This window comes from Ranitomeya variabilis, chromosome 2 (assembly GCF_051348905.1).
Source record: "Ranitomeya variabilis isolate aRanVar5 chromosome 2, aRanVar5.hap1, whole genome shotgun sequence".
In the NCBI taxonomy this organism is placed as follows: Eukaryota; Metazoa; Chordata; class Amphibia; order Anura; family Dendrobatidae; genus Ranitomeya; species Ranitomeya variabilis.
The window spans coordinates 150,124,531-150,144,445 of record NC_135233.1 but is presented as its reverse complement, the minus strand read 5'-3'; the positions used below and the strand labels follow the sequence as shown (position 1 = coordinate 150,144,445).

The following is a 19,915-nucleotide window of genomic DNA, read 5'->3' as shown; positions in this document are numbered from 1 at the left end:
GGGCGGGGGGGTCGGCCTGCGAGCTGGAAGGGCCGGCCTGCGAGCTGGAAGAGCGGGGGGGTCAGCCTGAGAGCTGGACGGGCAGGGGGGGGGGGTCAGCCTGAGAGCTGGACGGGCAGGGGGGGGGGGTCAGCCTGAGAGCTGGACGGGCAGGGGGGGGGGGTCAGCCTGAGAGCTGGACGGGCAGGGGGGGGGGGGGGGGTCAGCCTGAGAGCTGGACGGGCAGGGGGGGGGGGGGTCAGCCTGAGAGCTGGACGGGCAGGGGGGGGGTCAGCCTGCGAGCTAGAAGGGCAGGGGGGTTGGCCTGCGAGCTGGAAGAGCGGGGGGGGGGGTCAGCCTGCGAGCTGGAAGAGCGGGGGGGGGGTCAGCCTGCGAGCTGGAAGAGCGGGGGGGGTCAGCCTGCGAGCTGGAAGAGCGGGGGGGGTCAGCCTGCGAGCTGGAAGAGCGGGGGGGGTCGGCCTGCGAGCTGGAAGGGCAGGGGGGGGTCGGCCTGCGAGCTGGAAGGGCAGGGGGGGGTCGGCCTGCGAGCTGGAAGGGCAGGGGGGGGTCGGCCTGCGAGCTGGAAGGGCAGGGGGGGGTCGGCCTGCGAGCTAGAAGGGCAGGGGGGGTCGGCCTGCGAGCTAGAAGGGCATTGGTCGTCCTGCGAGCTAGAAGGGCATTGGTCGTCCTGCGAGCTAGAAGGGCAGGGGGGTCGTCCTGCGAGCTAGAAGGGCATTGGTCGTCCTGCGAGCTAGAAGGGCATTGGTCGTCCTGCGAGCTAGAAGGGCAGGGGATTCGGCCTGCAAGCTGGAAGGGCAGGGGGGTCGGCCTGCGAGCTAGAAGGGCAGGGGGGTCGGCCTGCGAGCTAGAAGGGCAGGGGGGGTCATCCTGCGAGCTAGAAGGGCAGGGGATTCGGCCTGCAAGCTGGAAGGGCAAGGGGGTCGTCCTGCGAGCTAGAAGGGCATTGGTCGTCCTGCGAGCTAGAAGGGCAGGGGGGTCGTCCTGCGAGCTAGAAGGGCATTGGTCATCCTGTGAGCTAGAAGGGCAGGGGTCGGCCTGCGAGCTAGAAGGGTATAAGTTGTAAAGCGCTGCTGAATATGTTGGCGCTATATAAATAAAAATTATTATTATTATAAGGGCAGGGGATTCGGCCTGCAAGCTGGAAGGGCAAGGGGGGTCGGCCTGCGAGCTAGAAGGGCAAGGGGTTCGGCCTGCGAGCTAGAAGGGCAGGGAATCGGCCTGCGAGCTAGAAGGGCGGGGGGTCAGCCTGCGAGCTAGAAGGGCATTGGTCGTCCTGTGAGCTGGAAGGGCAGAGGGGTCGGCCTGCGAGCTGGAAGGGCAGGGGTCGGCCTGCGAGCTGGAAGGGCATGGGTCGGCCTGCGAGCTAGAAGGGCAGGGGCTTCGGCCTGCAAGCTGGAAGGGCAAGGGGGGTCGGCCTGCGAACTAGAAGGTCAGGGCATTCTATAATGCTGTATGTAAGCCTCTGATCTCACCTGCAAGAGAAGAAAAATGTTATACTCACCCAGGGGCGGTCCGGTCCAATAGGTGTCGCAGGTCCGGCTCCTCTCATCTTATGGTCGCCACCCTCCTGTTGCTTCATCGCTCCCTGGCATCGCGCTCTGGCACAGGCGTACTTATCTGTCCTGTTGAGGGCTGATTAAAGTACTGCAGTGCGCAGGTGCTGGGCCTCTCTGACCTTTGCTGGCGCCTGCGCGCTGCAGTACTTTACTCAGCCCTCAACAGGACAGATAAGTACGCCTGCGCAGGAGCGCGATGCCGGGGAGCCATGAAGCCACAGGAGGGTGGCGACCATAAGATGGGAGGCGCTGAACCAGGACCTGCGACACCCATTGGACCAGACCGCCCCCCGGGTGAGTATATTAAAACTTATTTTTCTTACCTTTCAGGTTATATCGGGGGCTTATATTGATCATTACAGGATGCTGTAGATAAGCCCTAAAAGGTGGTGGCCGTAACTCGTATCGGCCAAACCTGGTGGCAGGTTCGCTTTAAAGGGAACCTGTCAAGTCGGGTAATAATTGATTAATAATTTTGATCATAGGAAACTCTTGTTCTGTTATCTGCCCTTGCTTGTTTGTCAGGTGATTTGACTTTTATGCCAACTTAATTTGACAATAGCAGCAACACATTGTAGCATGGGAACGGGTGATGTGCTGCCAATAACTTATTGTACGGGGACAGAATGGTCATACTATGCTTTTTGAAAAAAATATCGGCATGACTATTGTATACATACTATGCCCAACATTAGGTATCTTACTTGCACCTTTGCTTCCAGCTGAACAGAGCTGAATTGGGGACCTCTCAAGATGACGCTCAGTGTCCCCTTCAGGGCATGTGTCCGAACCCCAGCAAAAAGGTATTCATTCGGGAATTTACGCTTACTAGGAGCATAGACTATAATGGTGCTGGCAAAGCGAACATGCACTCTGCCGTGCATCATTTTCGGATGTGTATACCTACTACAGATACACTCAGACGTGACTGCATCTGAATGTCCGAATGTGCGCTATGCCGGCACCATTATAGTCTGGGCTTGTTGGCTCATACGCATGAAAACCCATTTTGCAGGGGGTTCTGATGGGGCCACTCAGCATGTAACTAAACTCAACGTGAAAACACCCTTATCCTTTGCTAAAACTACATTTCGCTGCAGTACCCCTCCCTCTGCTCTCGTATGTATGTGTGTGTGTGTATATATATATATATATATATATATATATATTCATATTCGCACACAGCCGTATATTTGTATTTCCTAACCTTAATCTCCCCCGTAGGTTTTGCTGGGCTTTGAGCCGAGTGTTATTGTGGCAGAGTTGTTGCTGGTACCACACACACAACATGGTTGCAGCAGCAGTCGGTGAGAGTTCCTCTGTAGCGCTGCTGGGTCACCTCAGCCCATGCATGGCTCCAGGAATCACTGGAAGAGCGCTCTGTTCTGAGGGACCGTGCAGCAATAGATCAGGATGCGTCCACTGAGCATGATTGACCTAGGCCACAGTAGGAAGGTTACAGTGACAATAGAGGGTGAATATGGCCGAGGGGTTCTTCATTACTAGAGGGTAATCGCTGCTAAACTGTGAGGATTTGTCAAATATCTATACTGGCACACTTTATTAAAAATGATGAAAACAGCCCTGTAATGATCATTCTGTCCTCATCATTGTTCGTCGTCTGTGCAAATGTGCCAGTAAATCGGCTCCGAATATAGTCCGACACGCGCACTGACCTGACATCGGCCGGTATAAATGGGTCATTAGACACTTGATTTTCTCCAGCTACTTATAGCTGGCTCTGGGTGACAGGACGTCTGCCGTGTGCAGGAAGTGATCTCCCACAGTCACAAGCGTTTCGTAGCAGGTCTTAACCTCTTATGTTTGTGAGGTTCCTATGAAAGTCACACTTATGTCTTATACAATCCCATGGACAACTCCTAATAACCAGATAGTCAGTGCATCTCCATTTTTCAACTGATAAAAGTTGTCTAGAGAAGTTTGTACTTTGAGTAAATAATGGGTTACCTATTTGACCATTCAAGTTCCCATGATGAGCTTTTGGTGTGGTTTTGATGCAGATTTTCTGCACCATTTCCACACCTATTATTTAAATTAACTTACTTGCGTTTCTGACGCTGTGCTTATCTGTTGTCATGCCTTAAATAAAGTTTCTTTGTTTTTGATACTTCCTGTTTTTTTTTTGTTTCCTTTGACAACATTGATATACTTAATAGCAGATTACATGCGTCTTTGATGCGCTTCTGCCTCAGAAATGCACTAAAAACGCATGTGTGTTTTTTGCTGCGGATTTACACACGTAATGTAAGTATATGGGGAAAATTGACATGCTGTGAATTAGAAAAACGCACCACAGGTGAGCTTATGCAGAGTTAAAAGGAAGCACAGTGGGCAGGAGACTTCTACAAAATCTCATCCACTTTGCTGTAACTGTAGGGCGCTGCATTCTCAACACCGCAAAAACCCGCAGTCAAAACCGCACCAAAAGCTCATCATGGGAATGTAGCCTTGAGCTGTCAGTTTTAACCATCATCTTGATAGTTTGTTATGGAATAGTATTTTTTATTATAGATGTAATACAAATTTTCAGAATGATAAAAATTGGCCATATTTGGTTGCTGTGAATTTTTGGTGCTTGTTATATACAGCCAGTCCTCAGCAAAGTGTAAGACCTGGTTCAGACTGCTGTATTTTATGGGCCAAAATGCCTGGAATAACCGCGGTTTCCTGAGGCAAACTAAGCGTCATAAGAGCCATGGTCAGTCCGGGCGTTGTGGTCCGTATAAGGTTCGTGAAGGATGGCCATCCGAACCCGGCCTAGTACATGTGACTGGGATTGGGAAATCCGATTCACACACACGTTGCAGATTGAGGGCATACTGCAGATTTCTAAACCAATTTAGCACCTTCTCTGCTGCAGATTCTCAGTACATTTTACTCCTAGTAATGCAAAACATGACATTCACTGCAGAGTCCTTGTGTAAAGTGTTGGCCCTGTTCAGATGGGAGTATTTTCTATCTGTGCTGTCCCACGTGCAAAACCAATAGCACACACACCGACCAGTGGCATGATACAATTGGTAAACCGTATACGTTTATACAGGCAGACCAAAGAAAACGATGCACACTGTAGATCAGAGCACAGACACTGCCATATATCGTGTTTACACAACACTGTGCACCATCTAGAACCATGGATGATCTTTTATGCTGCGCCAAGAAACTCTTCACCCGATGAACCAGCATTTTGTTCCTTCACTGAGTGATCGGCAACCTGTTTACATGGCAAGATAATTGTGAAACCAGTGGTTAACGCTGCTCATTAAGCACTACCTTGTAGTGTAATTGCCCCTTAATTGAGTGTCCAGAATAATTCTGATAAGCATGTCTTTGTTTTTTTGTTTGCTTTTGTACATACAGCATGTAACACCAAAAAAATTGAAAAAAACACAGAATATACTAGTTTCTTACATTTTTCAACTATAAGGCTCACCCACTCAAAAAAACTCAATTAAGTGCTCTAAAAAAAAACAATGCTATACTGACACCATCCACATGGCATTAGTTTTAATGGATCCATTGTATAGATTACATAGGTTTCTTACCGTTTTTCTGTAAACGTAGATGTAAATAATTGGATGCCATACAAACTGACACTCCAAACACCATAGAGTGGAGAAAAAAAAAATATTTTCCTGGTTGAAAAACTATGGGGTCGGTTGATTAAGTTGTTCATGCCAGAAATCTGGAAACGCCTTTAATAAATCGCAGTTTGTCAGTTGCGCAAAAATATTGCTGCCTTTGGCATTTACACTGCAGTCCCCACCACTTTAATTAAAATACTTTTTAATAGTGTGTGTGTTTTATTAACCATTTCGTACTATTGGATTAATAATGGATAGGTGTCATAATTGACGCCTCCATTATTAATCTGGCTTAATGTCATCTTACAATAGCAAGGTGACATTAACCCTTCATTACCCCATATCCCACCGCTACACGGGAGTGGGAAGAGAGTGGCCAAGTGCCAGAATAGGCGTATCTTCCAGATGTGCCTTTTCTGGGGTGGCTGGGGGCAGATGTTTGTAGCCAGGGGGGGCCAATAACCATGGACCCCCTCCAGGCTATTAATATCTGCCCTCAGTCACTGGCTTTACCACTCTGGCGGAGAAAATTGCCTGGGAGCCCACGCCAATTTTTTCCGCCATTTAACCCTTTATTTTACAAGCTACAGCGCCCAAATTTTGCACATACACACTACTAACATTAGTAGTGTGGAATATGCAAAAAAAAGGAATATGACATGGTTTACTGAAAAGCCGGCAATTGAATTACCGGCTTTTCACATATCTCGCGCTGAATTAAATATAAATACAGTGAAATATAAATATATATATATATATATATATATAATCTCGAGATATAGATATATATATACTGTATATATGTTTTAACGAACATTTGAGCACATAAATCCATTAGATGTCGGTTTTGCAAGCCTGCGAGAAAATATCGCAGTACGGATGCCATACGGATGTCAAAAGGATCATTTGATGCGAGGAAATCGCATCCTCGCACTGCACACGGATCACTGTTTTGGAAAGATTTGTGCGATTCTCGTCCGTGAAAAACGGACCTTTTTTTTATACGTTGTGTGTGTCCCCGGCCTTAAGGTGCTTGCCCAATTTTGCAAACTTAATTATTAAAGACAAAGGACCGGATTCATTGCCAGTCTCGATTGAAGGGCTATGCTGAAGTCAGATGCTCCTGATTCATGAAGAGGCGCACCCATGAAGATGTCGTCAGTCCAAAAATTTACACAAAACTCAAGAGTTGCACCTAAATTTTGCTACTTCTCCAAACTTTTACTCCGCAATTTTGGCATGAAAGCTTTGATGAATCGGGCACAATGTGACAAAACACTTGGGCCCCGATTTATTATTTGTAGATTAAGGCGCATCCCTTTTTTTTTTCGTTTTGAGGTATTAGTTGCGTTGTTTTTTTTGTTTTTTTTTTTGCCCAAATTCATGAAAATGAAGGTGGTTCATACATTTGGCCCCAAGTAAAATAAAATAGGCTCTCTTTCAGTGTTGATCTATTTTTATTTTTTTTTTGCAACAGTGGTGAATTTTTTTTTGGTGCTAAAAAATTGTACTAAAATTTTTACATACTCAAAAATACACTAGGGATTGGAGTGAAGTTGTCCCAAATTTTGCAACTTTTTAAAGTCACAAATTGATCAGGCTAAAACACCTGACATGGCTAAATCTGCCCACAAAAGGTAAAAAAAAAAAATCATCTTCAAAAAAAGGCGCAAATACAATAATGAATGGGGTGCAAACAAAAAAAGGCGCAAGTCATAACAAACTAGACAAAAAACAGGTACAAAAGCGATGATGACTCGGGGTGTTAATGCATTTAATCTTAGTATTTCTTAGCCATTTTTCAGTTAGTGATTTTTACAGTATTTGTGGACCTACATGAAGTAAAGCTCTGAAGTTCCTGCACCTGAGCTGTAGCAGTCGGTCTGAAAAGCCCTGGAGTTAGGTTCTGTGGTGTCATTTTCCCTTGGTCAGAATTTTGGGGATAATTGCTTTAGTGAAATGTTGCTGGTGGACAGAATCCTGTAAAGAATTCTAAGAATGTCTTATCGCCCATAATTATCCATGATAGATCTGTAGACTTCAGTGTATTCAGTTAAATAATTTTATTAAAGTTTTTTTGTAATGCCCTTTTAGCTTTATAAGTCTGCTAATACTAAAAAATGCTTTGGTCACTGTGGTTGCACTCACTGGACGAGGTGGGTTGAATCCTTAGGCCCCTTTCACACATCAGTATTTTGCCGTCAGTCACAATCCGTTGGCTCGACGGATCTGTCTCAGGCTTCTTTCACACTAGCGTCGGCCCGACGTACTGACTCGCATTGTGAAAGTAATGCCCGACGTGGGCAGCGGAAGCAGTCTTACGACGCTTCCGCTGCCCCATTGTAATGTCCGGGGAGGAGGGGGCGGACACGACGCGCAGAAAAACGTTACATGTAACTTTTTTAGTGCCGACGGTCCGCCAAAACGTGTGGCCATACGTCGCAATGCGTCGCTAATGAAAGTCTATGGGTAAAAAAACGCATCCTGCAGACAACTTTGCAGGATGCGTTTTTTCCTCATAAACGACGCATTGCGACGTATTACAAACTACGCTAGTGTGAAAGTAGCCTCAGATTGTGAAAAACTGATGCAATGGATCCGTTTTTTGGATGGATCCGACTAGCGGATCTGGCTAATTGGATCAGAGCATGCTCAGTTAAAAAAAAAAAATTGGAATCTGTCGCCGGATTCCGCCATTTGACGGATCCGGCACCATAGGCTTCCATTCTAGCAAACAACGGATGGCGATGGATCAATCGCTGTCCTTTTTTTTTTTTTTTTTTTTTAACGTACACAGAAAAAGTTACTTTGTCCGTTGTCTCCGGCCGCCAGACAAACAATTTTCGACGGTTCTGGCGAACGATGGATGAAACATGAGGTCATCTATTGCTAAGACAAGTCTATGAGAAAAAAATAGATGTGGTGGCATCAGTCGCTGGATAGTTTTTTTTCTTTTTTTTTTTAAATTCGATGGATTGCGACTGATGGCAAAAAACTGATGTGTGAAAGGGGCCTAGATTATCCAAAAAATGGCAACATTATACTAGTGACAAACATGTCCTGCAACTTCAGGCGTGTGTCACGTTACCCTTTCCTACTTACTAACAGTCTCATGGGCGGCATGGTGGCTCAGTGGTTAGCGCTGTTGCTTTGCAGCGCTGGGGTCCTGGGTTCATACCCCACCAAGGACAACATCTGCAAGGAGTCTATGTTCTCATGTTTGCGTGGGTTTCCTCCGTGATACTCTGGTTTCTTCCCACAATCCAAAGACCTACTGATAGGGAAATTAGACATTGTGAGCCCCAATTTTGACAGTGCTGATAATATCTATAAAGTGCTGCAGCATGAATGGCGCTATAAGTGACTAAAATAATGCGTATTACTGTCATGCACCAGCCTTCTGCACACAGGAGTGATCGATTCGGGAAGGAGAATTTTGAAATAAGATTGAGCTGAAGTGTGGGAGCTGCAATGGTCAGTTCCTGGTCAGTACAAGGCTTCTCGGTACATTATATTACCCATATGAAAAAATGTAGTCCAGTAAGTGGTTGAATTAATGATATATTTATATAATTTAAATTTCTAGATGTTTCTAAATTTCTCTGACCTTTTAAAGGGTATGTGAACTACTAGACCACCCTTGCCTCATAATTTCTGGACCTCATTCCTGCCATGTCTACTGGACATTCCCAGCTTAATTTTTTAAAGAGCCAATTAAAATAAAAGCCTAGCCTACTCTGAGCGGCACGTCTGTTCCCAGAGTGACCTGACCTTGCTGTCATGTGCAGGCCACAGCCAATAAGCTGCTCGTCAGCTGCAGACTTCCCGATTTCATTAGAATGGGTGTCTGCTATGGTTGAATGTTGATGAGCGGCTACTTATTGGCATGTGACACCACATTGGAACGTCACTCTCTGGGAATGACAGCGCTGACATCGCTGGAACCGGGCTGCAGAAGGTGAGTATACTGTTTTTACATCCTATGGAGTCTTCAGTAGTAGACAACCCCTTTACTAAATCGACCAATATTAACGGGCATTTTCTCAACGCTGCACATTTCTATAGTCTAACCAAACCTAACTGTGACTACATCTCTGTTAAAAAAAATCACATTCCTCTTACTTTAGCTTTTAAAAAGATTTTTTTTTTCTAAAATTTCCCGTAGGGTGAGTAACAAAATCCAAACCTCTTTTGTATAAACCTATAAATTGTACCTATGATTTCACTCACGTGCCTAATCTGTACTTGGGTTTGAACCCGGGACCCCAGCGTTGCAGTATTACAGTGCCATCCGCTGAGCCATCGTGACGTCCATCACCTTCTGACTGGTGAGGCTAAAATGGGTTCTGAGGCTGATGGATGGAGCTATGTAGGAGTTTCCTGTACAGTGCGCGGTCGGGGCTCCACTATGGAGGGAAAATCTCACAGATTAGACACCAATAACATAGCATTCAATGTTGAAAATGGGTAACCCATTAAAAATGTTATTTCCATTATTGGAACAGAAATCTGGACATAACATTGCCAGCACCACACAGACCCCATTGACTATATAGGGGTCTGTCTGGTTTCTGTCATCGTGTGCACCATTTTAACACAAAATAGCGCAGCACGCTGCTCTGATTTGTTCAGTATTTTCTGGCTGGATTTGCGATGGACATCATGTAGATATGAGCAGCGCCTTCAGCTGCGGTCACACATCCCATCGTTTCATTGATCCACACACACATCAGTTTTAAAACGGCTCTGTCCGATCCATAAACTCCGAGCATCCGGAAGGTATAGAGAAGGCATGCTTTCTATTTCTGAGTTCTATCCAAATTTCATCCATTATCACCTGATCCTTTAAGATGAATTGGGTCATACAGTCTTCCTGCTTCAGATGTAAGTGGATGAGAAATAACCGCTGCCAAATGGCCGGACTCTGAGAAAAGGATGTTCTGTTTTACGCACTTAAGAGCATGGATGGATGTGTAAGGCCATGTTCCCATGTGCAAAACCGCTGCTTCACCTACTAAGCTCGTTTTTTTTCTTTCTGCCAGTGTCTGCAGCAAGATATAATAAATAGTTTCCTCTGATTATCACGTTTGCTTCAATTTTTGTCTGCATGTTCCCTCTTTGTTTATTCATTTATGGTGCAGATTTGCACCAGGTTTCTTTTTATATACTTTTTTGTTTCTTTGTACAGAAACACTATAATTCTACACTTAAAAACAAAACTGCGTTTTACATGAGTTTACTCAGGCTGCTCCTCATAGAAGCCTATTGGAAACAAATTGCATAAAAAAACAGCTCAGCAGCAGTTCACATCCATTTTGCTTGAACTGACAATCCTTCTCAATCACTGTATCCTCCCTTATAAAATAATAGCTGCTGTGGGCGCCGTTCCAACAGTGTTGGCACTCCTGGGGCTGGCATGACATTATGCTACGTGATCCCAGCACCCAATCAGCGGCTGCTTTACTCTCTCCTCCTTTTGACAAACCAGACATCCAGAGAAAGTCTCTAATTTTTCACTTTTTTGGAGGTCCGATTTTTCCGAAGGAGAGTGAAGCAGCCGCTGATTGGCTGCAGGGCTGACATGACGTAACAATCACTGAGGAGCCAGCGCCACCCCACTGGAACATCGGCCACACCAGAGGTGTAGTTATTATTTTGTAAGGGAGTAACACAGGGATTGGAAAAGGATTTTAAGACTAGTGCACAACCCCTTTTAAATGCAGCGGGCAAAAAATTCAGTGTTTGGGAACATGGCCTGATCTTACTCTAACATAGCCTAATTCTTCCAGAATATTTCTGAATAAGGAGAATGGTCACTCCTTGTGGTCAGGAGTGCGCCCTTGGGCCCTGTTCACACTGCTTATGCAGTGCACAAGGGGATATTTTTCACACTGACTCCAAGAACAGTGTGAACAGGACCTTGAGCAATCTGCTAGCATTGATTGCACAGTGTAGGGGTATGGTAATACATAGGGAAATAACAGGCGTTCTGAGAAAATAAAGGAATGGTATTCACTACAACAGACGTGTCGGGGCAACAGATGAGTAACTAATAAACCTGAGTATCCCAAATAAAATGATCCTTTTTTTTATCTCTTTTGCTTTTCTACAAAGTGACCTTGAATGTTTGTTTATTTTTCTGCAGACTCCATTGAGAAGATGGATTTGGCCAACCACGGACTTATACTTCTGCAGCAGTTAAATGCCCAGAGGGAATTTGGGTTCTTGTGTGACTGCACTGTTGCCATTGGTGATGTCTACTTTAAGGCTCACAAATCAGTGCTGGCGTCTTTTTCCAACTATTTCAAGATGCTCTTTGTACACCAGACAAGGTAAGTGTCCTGTCTGCAGGTCTGTTACCCATCACCCTATGATGAAAGGTTCTGCCCCATTGCTCCCACCTCCAGGTTTAACCCCCTTAAGGACCAGGGCTATTTCCGTTTTTGTGTTTCTGATTTGGCTCCCCTTCCTCCCACGGGCATAACTATTTTTATTTTTCCATCAATATGGCCATGTGAGGGCTTGTTTTGCAGGTCAAGCTTATACTTTTGAATGGCACCATTGATTTTACCATATCATGTACTGGAAAACAGGTAAAAAATTCCAAATGCGGTGAAATTGCAATTCCACAATTGTGTGGGTTTTTTTGTTGGTTTTTTTATACCAAGTTCACTAAATGCTAAAACTGACCCGCCATTATGATTCTCCAAGTCATTACTAATTCAGACACCAAACATGTCTAGGTTATTTATTTAAGTGGTGAAAATGTTTTTCAAAGTTTGTATAAGAAAAAAAAAAATTGCAATTTTCGGATAACCGTAGCATCTCTATTTTTCGGGATCTGGGGCCGAGTGATGGCTTATTTTTTGTGCGCTCATCTGACGTTTTTATTGATACTATTTTGGTGTGTATAAGACCTTTTGATCGCCGTTATTGCATTTTATTGTAATGTTGCAGCGACCAAAAAAAAACCCCGTAATTCTGGCATTTTGATTTTTTTTCTCGCTACACCGTTTACAGATTGGATTAATTCTTTTTATATATAGATCGGGCGATTCTGAACACGGCGATACCAAATATGTGTATTTTTTTTTTTTTTGTGTGCAACCGCTACACTGAAGGACCGGCAACAGAGATGCAATGAACCTCATTCCTCCCAGCGTTCTGTAATAGAGGCACGGCTCTGGTCACCGCTCAGTACATAGTGAATATAGTAAGCTCCACAAATAGACATGCATTGTATCACTACCATGTATCAGTACATAGTGAGCGGTGACTGTAATCAGTGCTGAGATGCTATTGCTCATTATGCACTGAGCAGTGTCCTAAGCCGCGCCTCTGACTGAAAGCTGCCAGGAAGAAAAACGTTAATTTCCTCTCAGTAGCTGGACAGAGGACGCACAGCTTTCGAACGCTAGTATCTTGCAGATTAACACCATATCTGCAGTTTCATAAAGGTTTTTTTTTTTTTTCCTTTAATTCATCTTGCATATTCAACCTAGGTTTTTATCATCTAGATTGTCTTCTAGTGATGAGCGAGCGTGAGCCGATAAGGTGTTAACTGATCATATTCATGTCCTAATCAAGTATTTCGGCGTACTCCAAAAAAAAGCTCAATTCACCGTTTCTGCATGTCTCGTAACATACGAAACATACAGCCACGGGGACTCGAGCATATTTTTCGAGCACGCTGAAAATACTCAATTAGGACATTAGCGTGCTCGGGTAACGCCTTATCCAAGCACGCTCACTCATCACTATTATCTTCACTAGTACAACGTTTCTCCAACTTTTTTCTAGTATATATATATATTTTTTAAATCAAATACTTTATTGAAGAAAATAAGGATAACAATATACATAGGCATGTATAAATATATCAGCAATATTCCTTTTCTTACATTTTAAGTAATACAAGAAAATCCCCCCTTAGAAACTAAGAAAACCCTCCCCTAACCCCCCCATGTCACGCTTACACGATCCTTGTCCATATAATACAATGTCGCACACATTTCTATAACCATAATATCCTGTCTTTTGAGTTCGAGAGGCTAACCCAGGAAGGTCCAACACCCCCCCCCCCCCCCCATATATCCTCATAGCGATTCATTTTGCCTCTCTTTATATGCACACTCCACTCCATAAGTATCACTAAAATTGACTCTGTTCACAAATTCCTTTCTAGTAGGATGATCTTCATCCAACCAATGTATTGAAATAGTCTTCCTTGCAACATATAGCATTTTGGCTATAGCCAGTCTGCCCCATTCGTCCGTCGCCACCCCCGTCTACATGCCCTAAAATACACGTCAATGGGTCTCAAGTAATATTTCTTTCCATCACTCTATCAAATTCAAGACCTCTATCCAGAATGCCTGCAATCGGGGACAGGACCATAGCATATGTAGAATATCGGGCTCATCCATCGTACACCTCGGGCACCTGGAATCCATTCTCACACCAGCCTTTTTATCCACACAGGAGTCCTATATACCCTATGTATGGTGAATAATTGCGACACCCTCCCAGACTCACTTATAGAAGGGACGTATTGCAACACCGACTCCCATTGGACATCCTATGTCTCCCAAGTCCGCAATCCACCTAATTTTGGCCGTCAACGGATGTCTGTTCAAGAAAATGTCTAGCAATCTCCTGTAAATAAATGTTATAAAATCCCTAGTACTTCTCTGTGCCCCAAGTATACTCCACAAACTGTCCCTCTGTATCATTATCAGCTATCTTCTCCACTGCTTATGAAATGCATGCTGCAGGTACTGGTAGAACATATTGCGTTCCAAAGGGAATTCTTTCTCAAGTGCTTAACCCCTTCCCGACATGTGACGGAATAGTACGTCACATGTCGGGACCCCCGCTTTGATGTGCGCTCCGGCGGTGAGCGCACATCAAAGTCGCGACATGTCAGCTGTTTTTTACAGCTGACATGTGCGCGCAATAGCGGCGGGTGAAATCGCGATCACCCGCCGCTATTAACTAGTTAAATGCCGCTGTCAAACGCAGACAGCGGCATTTAACTACCGCATCCGGCCGTGCGGCCGGATATGAGCGCATCGCCGACCCCTGTCACATGATCGGGGGTCGGCGATGCTCCTCCATTGTAACCATAGAGGTCCTTGAGACCTCTATGGTTACTGATTGCCGGTGGCTGTGAGCGCCCCCCTGTGGTCGGCGCTCACAGCACACCTGCATTTTAGCTACATAACAGCGATCTGATGATCGCTGTTATGTAGCAGAGCCGATCGGGCTGTGCCTGCTTCTAGCCTCCCATGGAGGCTATAGAAGCATGGCAAAAGTAAAAAAAAAAAGTTTTTAAAAATGTGAAAAAAATAAAAAAAACATAAAAGTTTAAATCACCCCCCTTTCGCCCCAATCAAAATAAATCAATAAAAAAAAACAAAAACCTACACATATTTGGTATCGCCGCGTTCAGAATCGCCCGATCTATCAAATAAAAAAAAGCATTAACCTGATCGCTAAATGGCGTAATGAGAAAAAAATTCGAAACGCCAGATTTACGTTTTTTTGGTCGCCACGACATTGCATTAAAATGCAATAACGGGCGATCAAAAGAACGTATCTACACCAAAATGCTATCATTAAAAACGCCAGCTCGGCACGCAAAAAATAAGCCCTCACCTGACCCCAGATCACGAAAAATGGAGACGCTACGAGTATCGGAAAATGGCGCAATTTTGTTTTGTTTTGTTTTTTGCAAAGTTTGGAATTTTTTTTCACCACTTAGGTGAAAAATAACCTAGTCATGTTAGGTGTCTATGAACTCGTAGTGACCTGGAGAATCATAATGGCAGGTCAGTTTTAGCATTTAGTGAACCTAGCAAAATAGGCAATCAAAAAACAAGTGTGGGATTGCACTTTTTTTGCAATTTCACTGCACTTGGAATTTTTTTCCCGTTTTCTAGTACACGACATGCTAAAACCAATGATGTCGTTCAAAAGTACAACTCGTCCCGCAAAAAATAAGCCCTCACGTGGCCAAATTGACGGAAAAATTAAAAAAGTTATGGCTCTGGGAAGGAGGGGAACGAAAAACGAAAACGGAAAAACGGAAAAAGCTCCGGGGGTGAAGGGGTTAAAATGTTTTGAACGTCTCACCATCCAACAGCTGCAACAAATACAGTACCATATACTTATTCTTCTCCACTGTCCAAAATTGCGTAGATGTAGCATTTCAGTCAACCGCGGATCATACCAAATAGACGTGTAGCTCTTGTATTCCCTTATTCCCCTCCACTGCTTAAGTTTTTTCCACACGTTCACAAGCAGCGCCAGTGTTGGAAACCTTCTAGAACTCAGTCCGAAATCTGCCCGCCTCCAAGGAAGCCAACAGTGGACCCTTCCCCATAATGTGAGATATAACCTTCCCCACTGACTAGAAAATTTGTGATTCTCCCCCCACCCCACCCCACCCCATCCCACCATATGTTGACATTGAGACAATGTAATATAACACGGGATTGGGGACAGTCGTCCTCTTTTGGGCGCTGCAACAACTCTAGCTTGATACGTGCTCGGACCTCCCTTCCATATCAAATCCCGGAAGATGGCTTTAACTCTATAAAACCTGTTCTGAGGTAACCAGATCGGTGCATTATGCAGCACATACAAAAGCTGAGGCATATTTCTATGTCAATCATAGATTTCTTATAACAATGCCCTGGAAGTATCTATATTGGGGAAACTATGCAAAGACTACAAACTAGGATGAATTTACACAGGCACACAATCAGGAATGAAATGGACACACCTGTGGGAAAACATTTCTCTGGACCTGGACACAATATGACAGACTTAAGTCTTAATACTAAAAGGTAATTTTAAGGACCACAGGGAAAGAAAAATTTGGGAATACAAACTAATGAATATGTTTAATTCGTTGACACTAGGACTCAATTTAACACCTGGATTTGAGTCACTACATGGATACAATTCACACCTCCACCATACAGGCTCCAGATAACTAAGAACATTTTTCCCACTGCCTCTCCATTTGTAATAAAATGCCTAATTGCATTACCCTGGCTTATCTATGGACTCATCACACTTCCCACCCCCTAACAAATGTCCTCCAGTATTCTTTAAATGTTGTGCTTGTCTCTTATTAATCTACTAGATTGTGGCCCGATTCTAATGCATCGGGTATTCTAGAATATGCATGTCCCCGCAGTATATGGACAATGATGATTCCAGAATTTGCGGCAGAATGTGCCCGTCGCTGATTGGTCAAGGCAACCTTTATGACATCATCGTCGCCATGGCAACCATTATGACATCTACGTAGATACTGTGCCCATCGCTGATTGGTCAAGGCCTGGCGGCCTCGACCAATCAGAGACGCAGGATTTCCATTATGACATCTACGTCGATACTGTGCCTGTCGCTGATTGGTCAAGGCAACCTTTATGACATCGTCGCCATGGCAACCATTATGACATCATCGTCGCCATGCTGTGCCCGTCGCTGAGTGGTCGAGGCCTGGCGGTCTCGACCAATCAGAGACGCGGGATTTCCAGGACAGGGTAATCTGGTTGTCATATGGACAATGATGATTCCAGAATTCGCGGCAGACTGTGCCCGTCGCTGATTGGTCGAGGCAACCTTTATGACATCATCGTCGCCATGGCAACCATTATGACATCTACGGGTCATTCCATGTCAAGTGAACCAATGATTTTTACCACTATATTTTTAATTCTTTTGAGATTTTGTTATTTGGTAATAGTGTGTCAGAGAATGCAAAATGTGAAGGAAAAAAAAATTCTAGATTTTTTTTTTTTTAATTTTTATTGATTTTCAAAGTTCTGTAAAAGTGCAAATTTCGGTGTTGCCTGCCTTTACATTTCTCCCCATAGCTCAGGCTAGAAAAGAGATAGAGAAACAAAATAAACACCATTCTACTCAGAACTGTACAGGCTTTCACCAGATATGTCACAAGAGTATCTTTGATAATAATTTACCTATGCGAACGCAAGCGCAAAACTTTAAAATGCATTTCCGAAAAAAAGTTTAATTTAAAAATTTCAAAAACTGCACATGTGCCTGCTATGCTCCTATTCACATCTGTACCAAAATACAAGATGGGATCATGATGGGATCATATTTTAAAAAATAAAACTATTACAGTGTCAGTTCAAAAATCTTGATTTCAGATCTGTTCAGCCTGTGGTCTAACAGTGTGGGGTCCATATTTACCAAATAATCCATGATTGTTAGATATTCCGGTATTATTTTATTATGTTACCACTTAGAAGCAGGAGAGGACAGAGGAGAAGCTTTGTTAGAGCTGAGGATGACCAGGGGTAGACGATGACTGTAGAGCAGATGACAGGCCGGCAGCTCGAGCCTCCACAGACCGTATTCACACCAAATCTTATCACCCAGGCAACTCCTCAAATGGAGGGAGAAAAATATTCCTAACATCCAGTTCATGTATTGTACAAACCAGGACTACGGGGGGGAGGAGGAGAGTTTGTTATAACATTGGTTACAGGAAGCAGAACCCATCACAGGGACTCGGCAATACCGGACTGTCATCCCATGTAGTAGAAATAAAGACAGTGAGGTCCATGAAGTGGTAGAAGGCGGCACAAGATCGGCAATGGATGACAACTGGTTACGTGACCTGTGAATATGATTAGCGCTGACGGCTACGACTCTCCAAAGATTGTGAAAATGAGACGTAGAAGTGACTTTTCTGCACCGTCTGGTCCAGCGCCGTCCTATGTGTATCCAAGAAAATCAGACATTGTAAAAGTGAACAAAAATCAGATATAACTCAGGTGGAGCCGAGCACCATGACAGGCCGTCCATACTGACACAAAAGGAGACGGCCATTGCTAGTGAGCGCTGATGGACAAGGTCACATTTCACCCACTAGAAGGGACACATTGATGATAACAGGCCAGTGTAAAAACCTACTATTAATTGTTTGATTAGTTCATATTTTATAGAAAGAGGATTTAACTACTGGACTATTCTTCTTAGGGTATGTTTCCACAGTCAGGAAACGCTGCTTTTTTGACGCTGCGCAGAGCTGCAGCGTCAAAAAAGCAGCGTCCAGATGTTCCAGCATAGTGGAGGGGATTGTATCAAATCCCGTCTCCACTCTGCGTGGAAACCCGCACGCGGCGGCCCTGCGATTCCGGACATGCTGCGCGTCTTTTCAGATCGCAGCATGTCCGTACACCTTTGCGGGGACGCAGCGTCCCCGCAAGGCATATCACAGGGCCCTATGGGAGCGAGCGATCATCCCGGATGTGAAGAGTTAACACATCCGGCATGATCGCGTCCCAGGAAGGGGGCGGGGCTTAGCGCCGAGCGGCTTCGCCGCTGCGGCGATACCGCCACCCCTCCGGACCGTGGAGCCATACCCTTAAACACTTCAGAAATGACATGTTTAGTGATATACTAGAAAAAAAATGTTCCATGTATAAATAGGTGGTAGAAATATTGGTTCTTTTAATCTTGTTTTTAACATATAATTAGGATCAGACTGTATTTAGAAAACCACACTTGAGGATGTGATCACCTTTTATCTTTTGGCTTGTTCAATGAATTCAGGTTGAAAATGCTGAGCAAGTTGTGTTATGATGATTAAGATGTATTTATTCTGGCACTTTGGTATTTGTTTTTTGTGTTTCTTTATTGTTACATATAAATGTTGAATGCAGTAAGTTGTAATTTGAAAAGAAAAAAGGAAGAAACTCACACAAACATAAAATCAGATGATTCAAGGCTTAAAAAAAAATACAAATGTGATAGATCCCAAGTTGAATCCCTGTACAAATATAAACAAGGACACAAGTAACACACATGCATGTTTTCACAATTTTAAAACATACGTTTTTTTCAGAATTGCGCATCAAAATTTTTAATTTGATTTCTCCAAAACAAAATATAAAGAAACATAGTCTTGTGACATATCAAATGAAAGCCAGTACCGTTCTGAGAAAAATGATGCCTCTCCCACCTCTTTATCTTAATTCTAGCCCGAGATATGATAAAAAATGTAAAGCTATACCAGGCCAAAATCCACGCTTTTTCAAAACTTTAAAAATCTGTAAAAAATTAACTGATGAAGAAAAAAATTCTAAACTTTTAATTTGTAATTAACTAAAGTTGTACTTCATAAAAACAAAAAATCAAAACAATCTAAAGATGTAAGGTAAAAAAATATTCATATTTGGATCACTTGATATGGAATGACCCCTACGTCGATACTGTGCCCGTCGCTGATTGGTCGAGGCCTGGCGGCCTCGACCAATCAGACGCGGGATTTCCAGGACAGACAGACAGACAGACAAACCCTTAGACAATTATATATATAGATACTAGATTGTGGCCCGATTCTAACGCATTGGATATTCTAGAATATGCATGTCCCCGTAGTATATGGACAATGATGATTCCAGAATTCGCGGCAGACTGTGCCCGCCGCTGATTGGTCGAGGCCGCCACTTTGTAACATATCCCATCAGAGAGTTCTGCCTCTATTGTGGCCCGATTCTAACGCATCGGGTATATATATATATATATATACTCACCGGCCACTTTATTAGGTACACCATGCTAGTAACGGGTTGGACCCCCTTTTGCCTTCAGAACTGCCTCAATTCTTCGTGGCATAGATTCAACAAGGTGCTGGAAGCATTCCTCAGAGATTTTGGTCCATATTGACATGATGGCATCACACAGTTGCCGCAGATTTGTCGGCTG

At 44.1% G+C, this 19,915-nt stretch overlaps 1 protein-coding gene across 1 annotated transcript in view; it reads left to right on the top strand.

Annotated features, from left to right (window-relative positions):
- The window catches only part of ZBTB2 (zinc finger and BTB domain containing 2), a 37,895-nt gene that overhangs the window by 1,141 nt on the left and 16,839 nt on the right, over positions 1 to 19,915 (top strand). The window contains exon 2 of the mRNA XM_077283083.1: positions 11,307 to 11,493. Within this exon, the coding sequence (XP_077139198.1) occupies positions 11,321 to 11,493 (173 nt within the window). The 5' untranslated portion in view covers positions 11,307 to 11,320. The remainder of the gene's footprint in view (positions 1 to 11,306; positions 11,494 to 19,915) is intronic.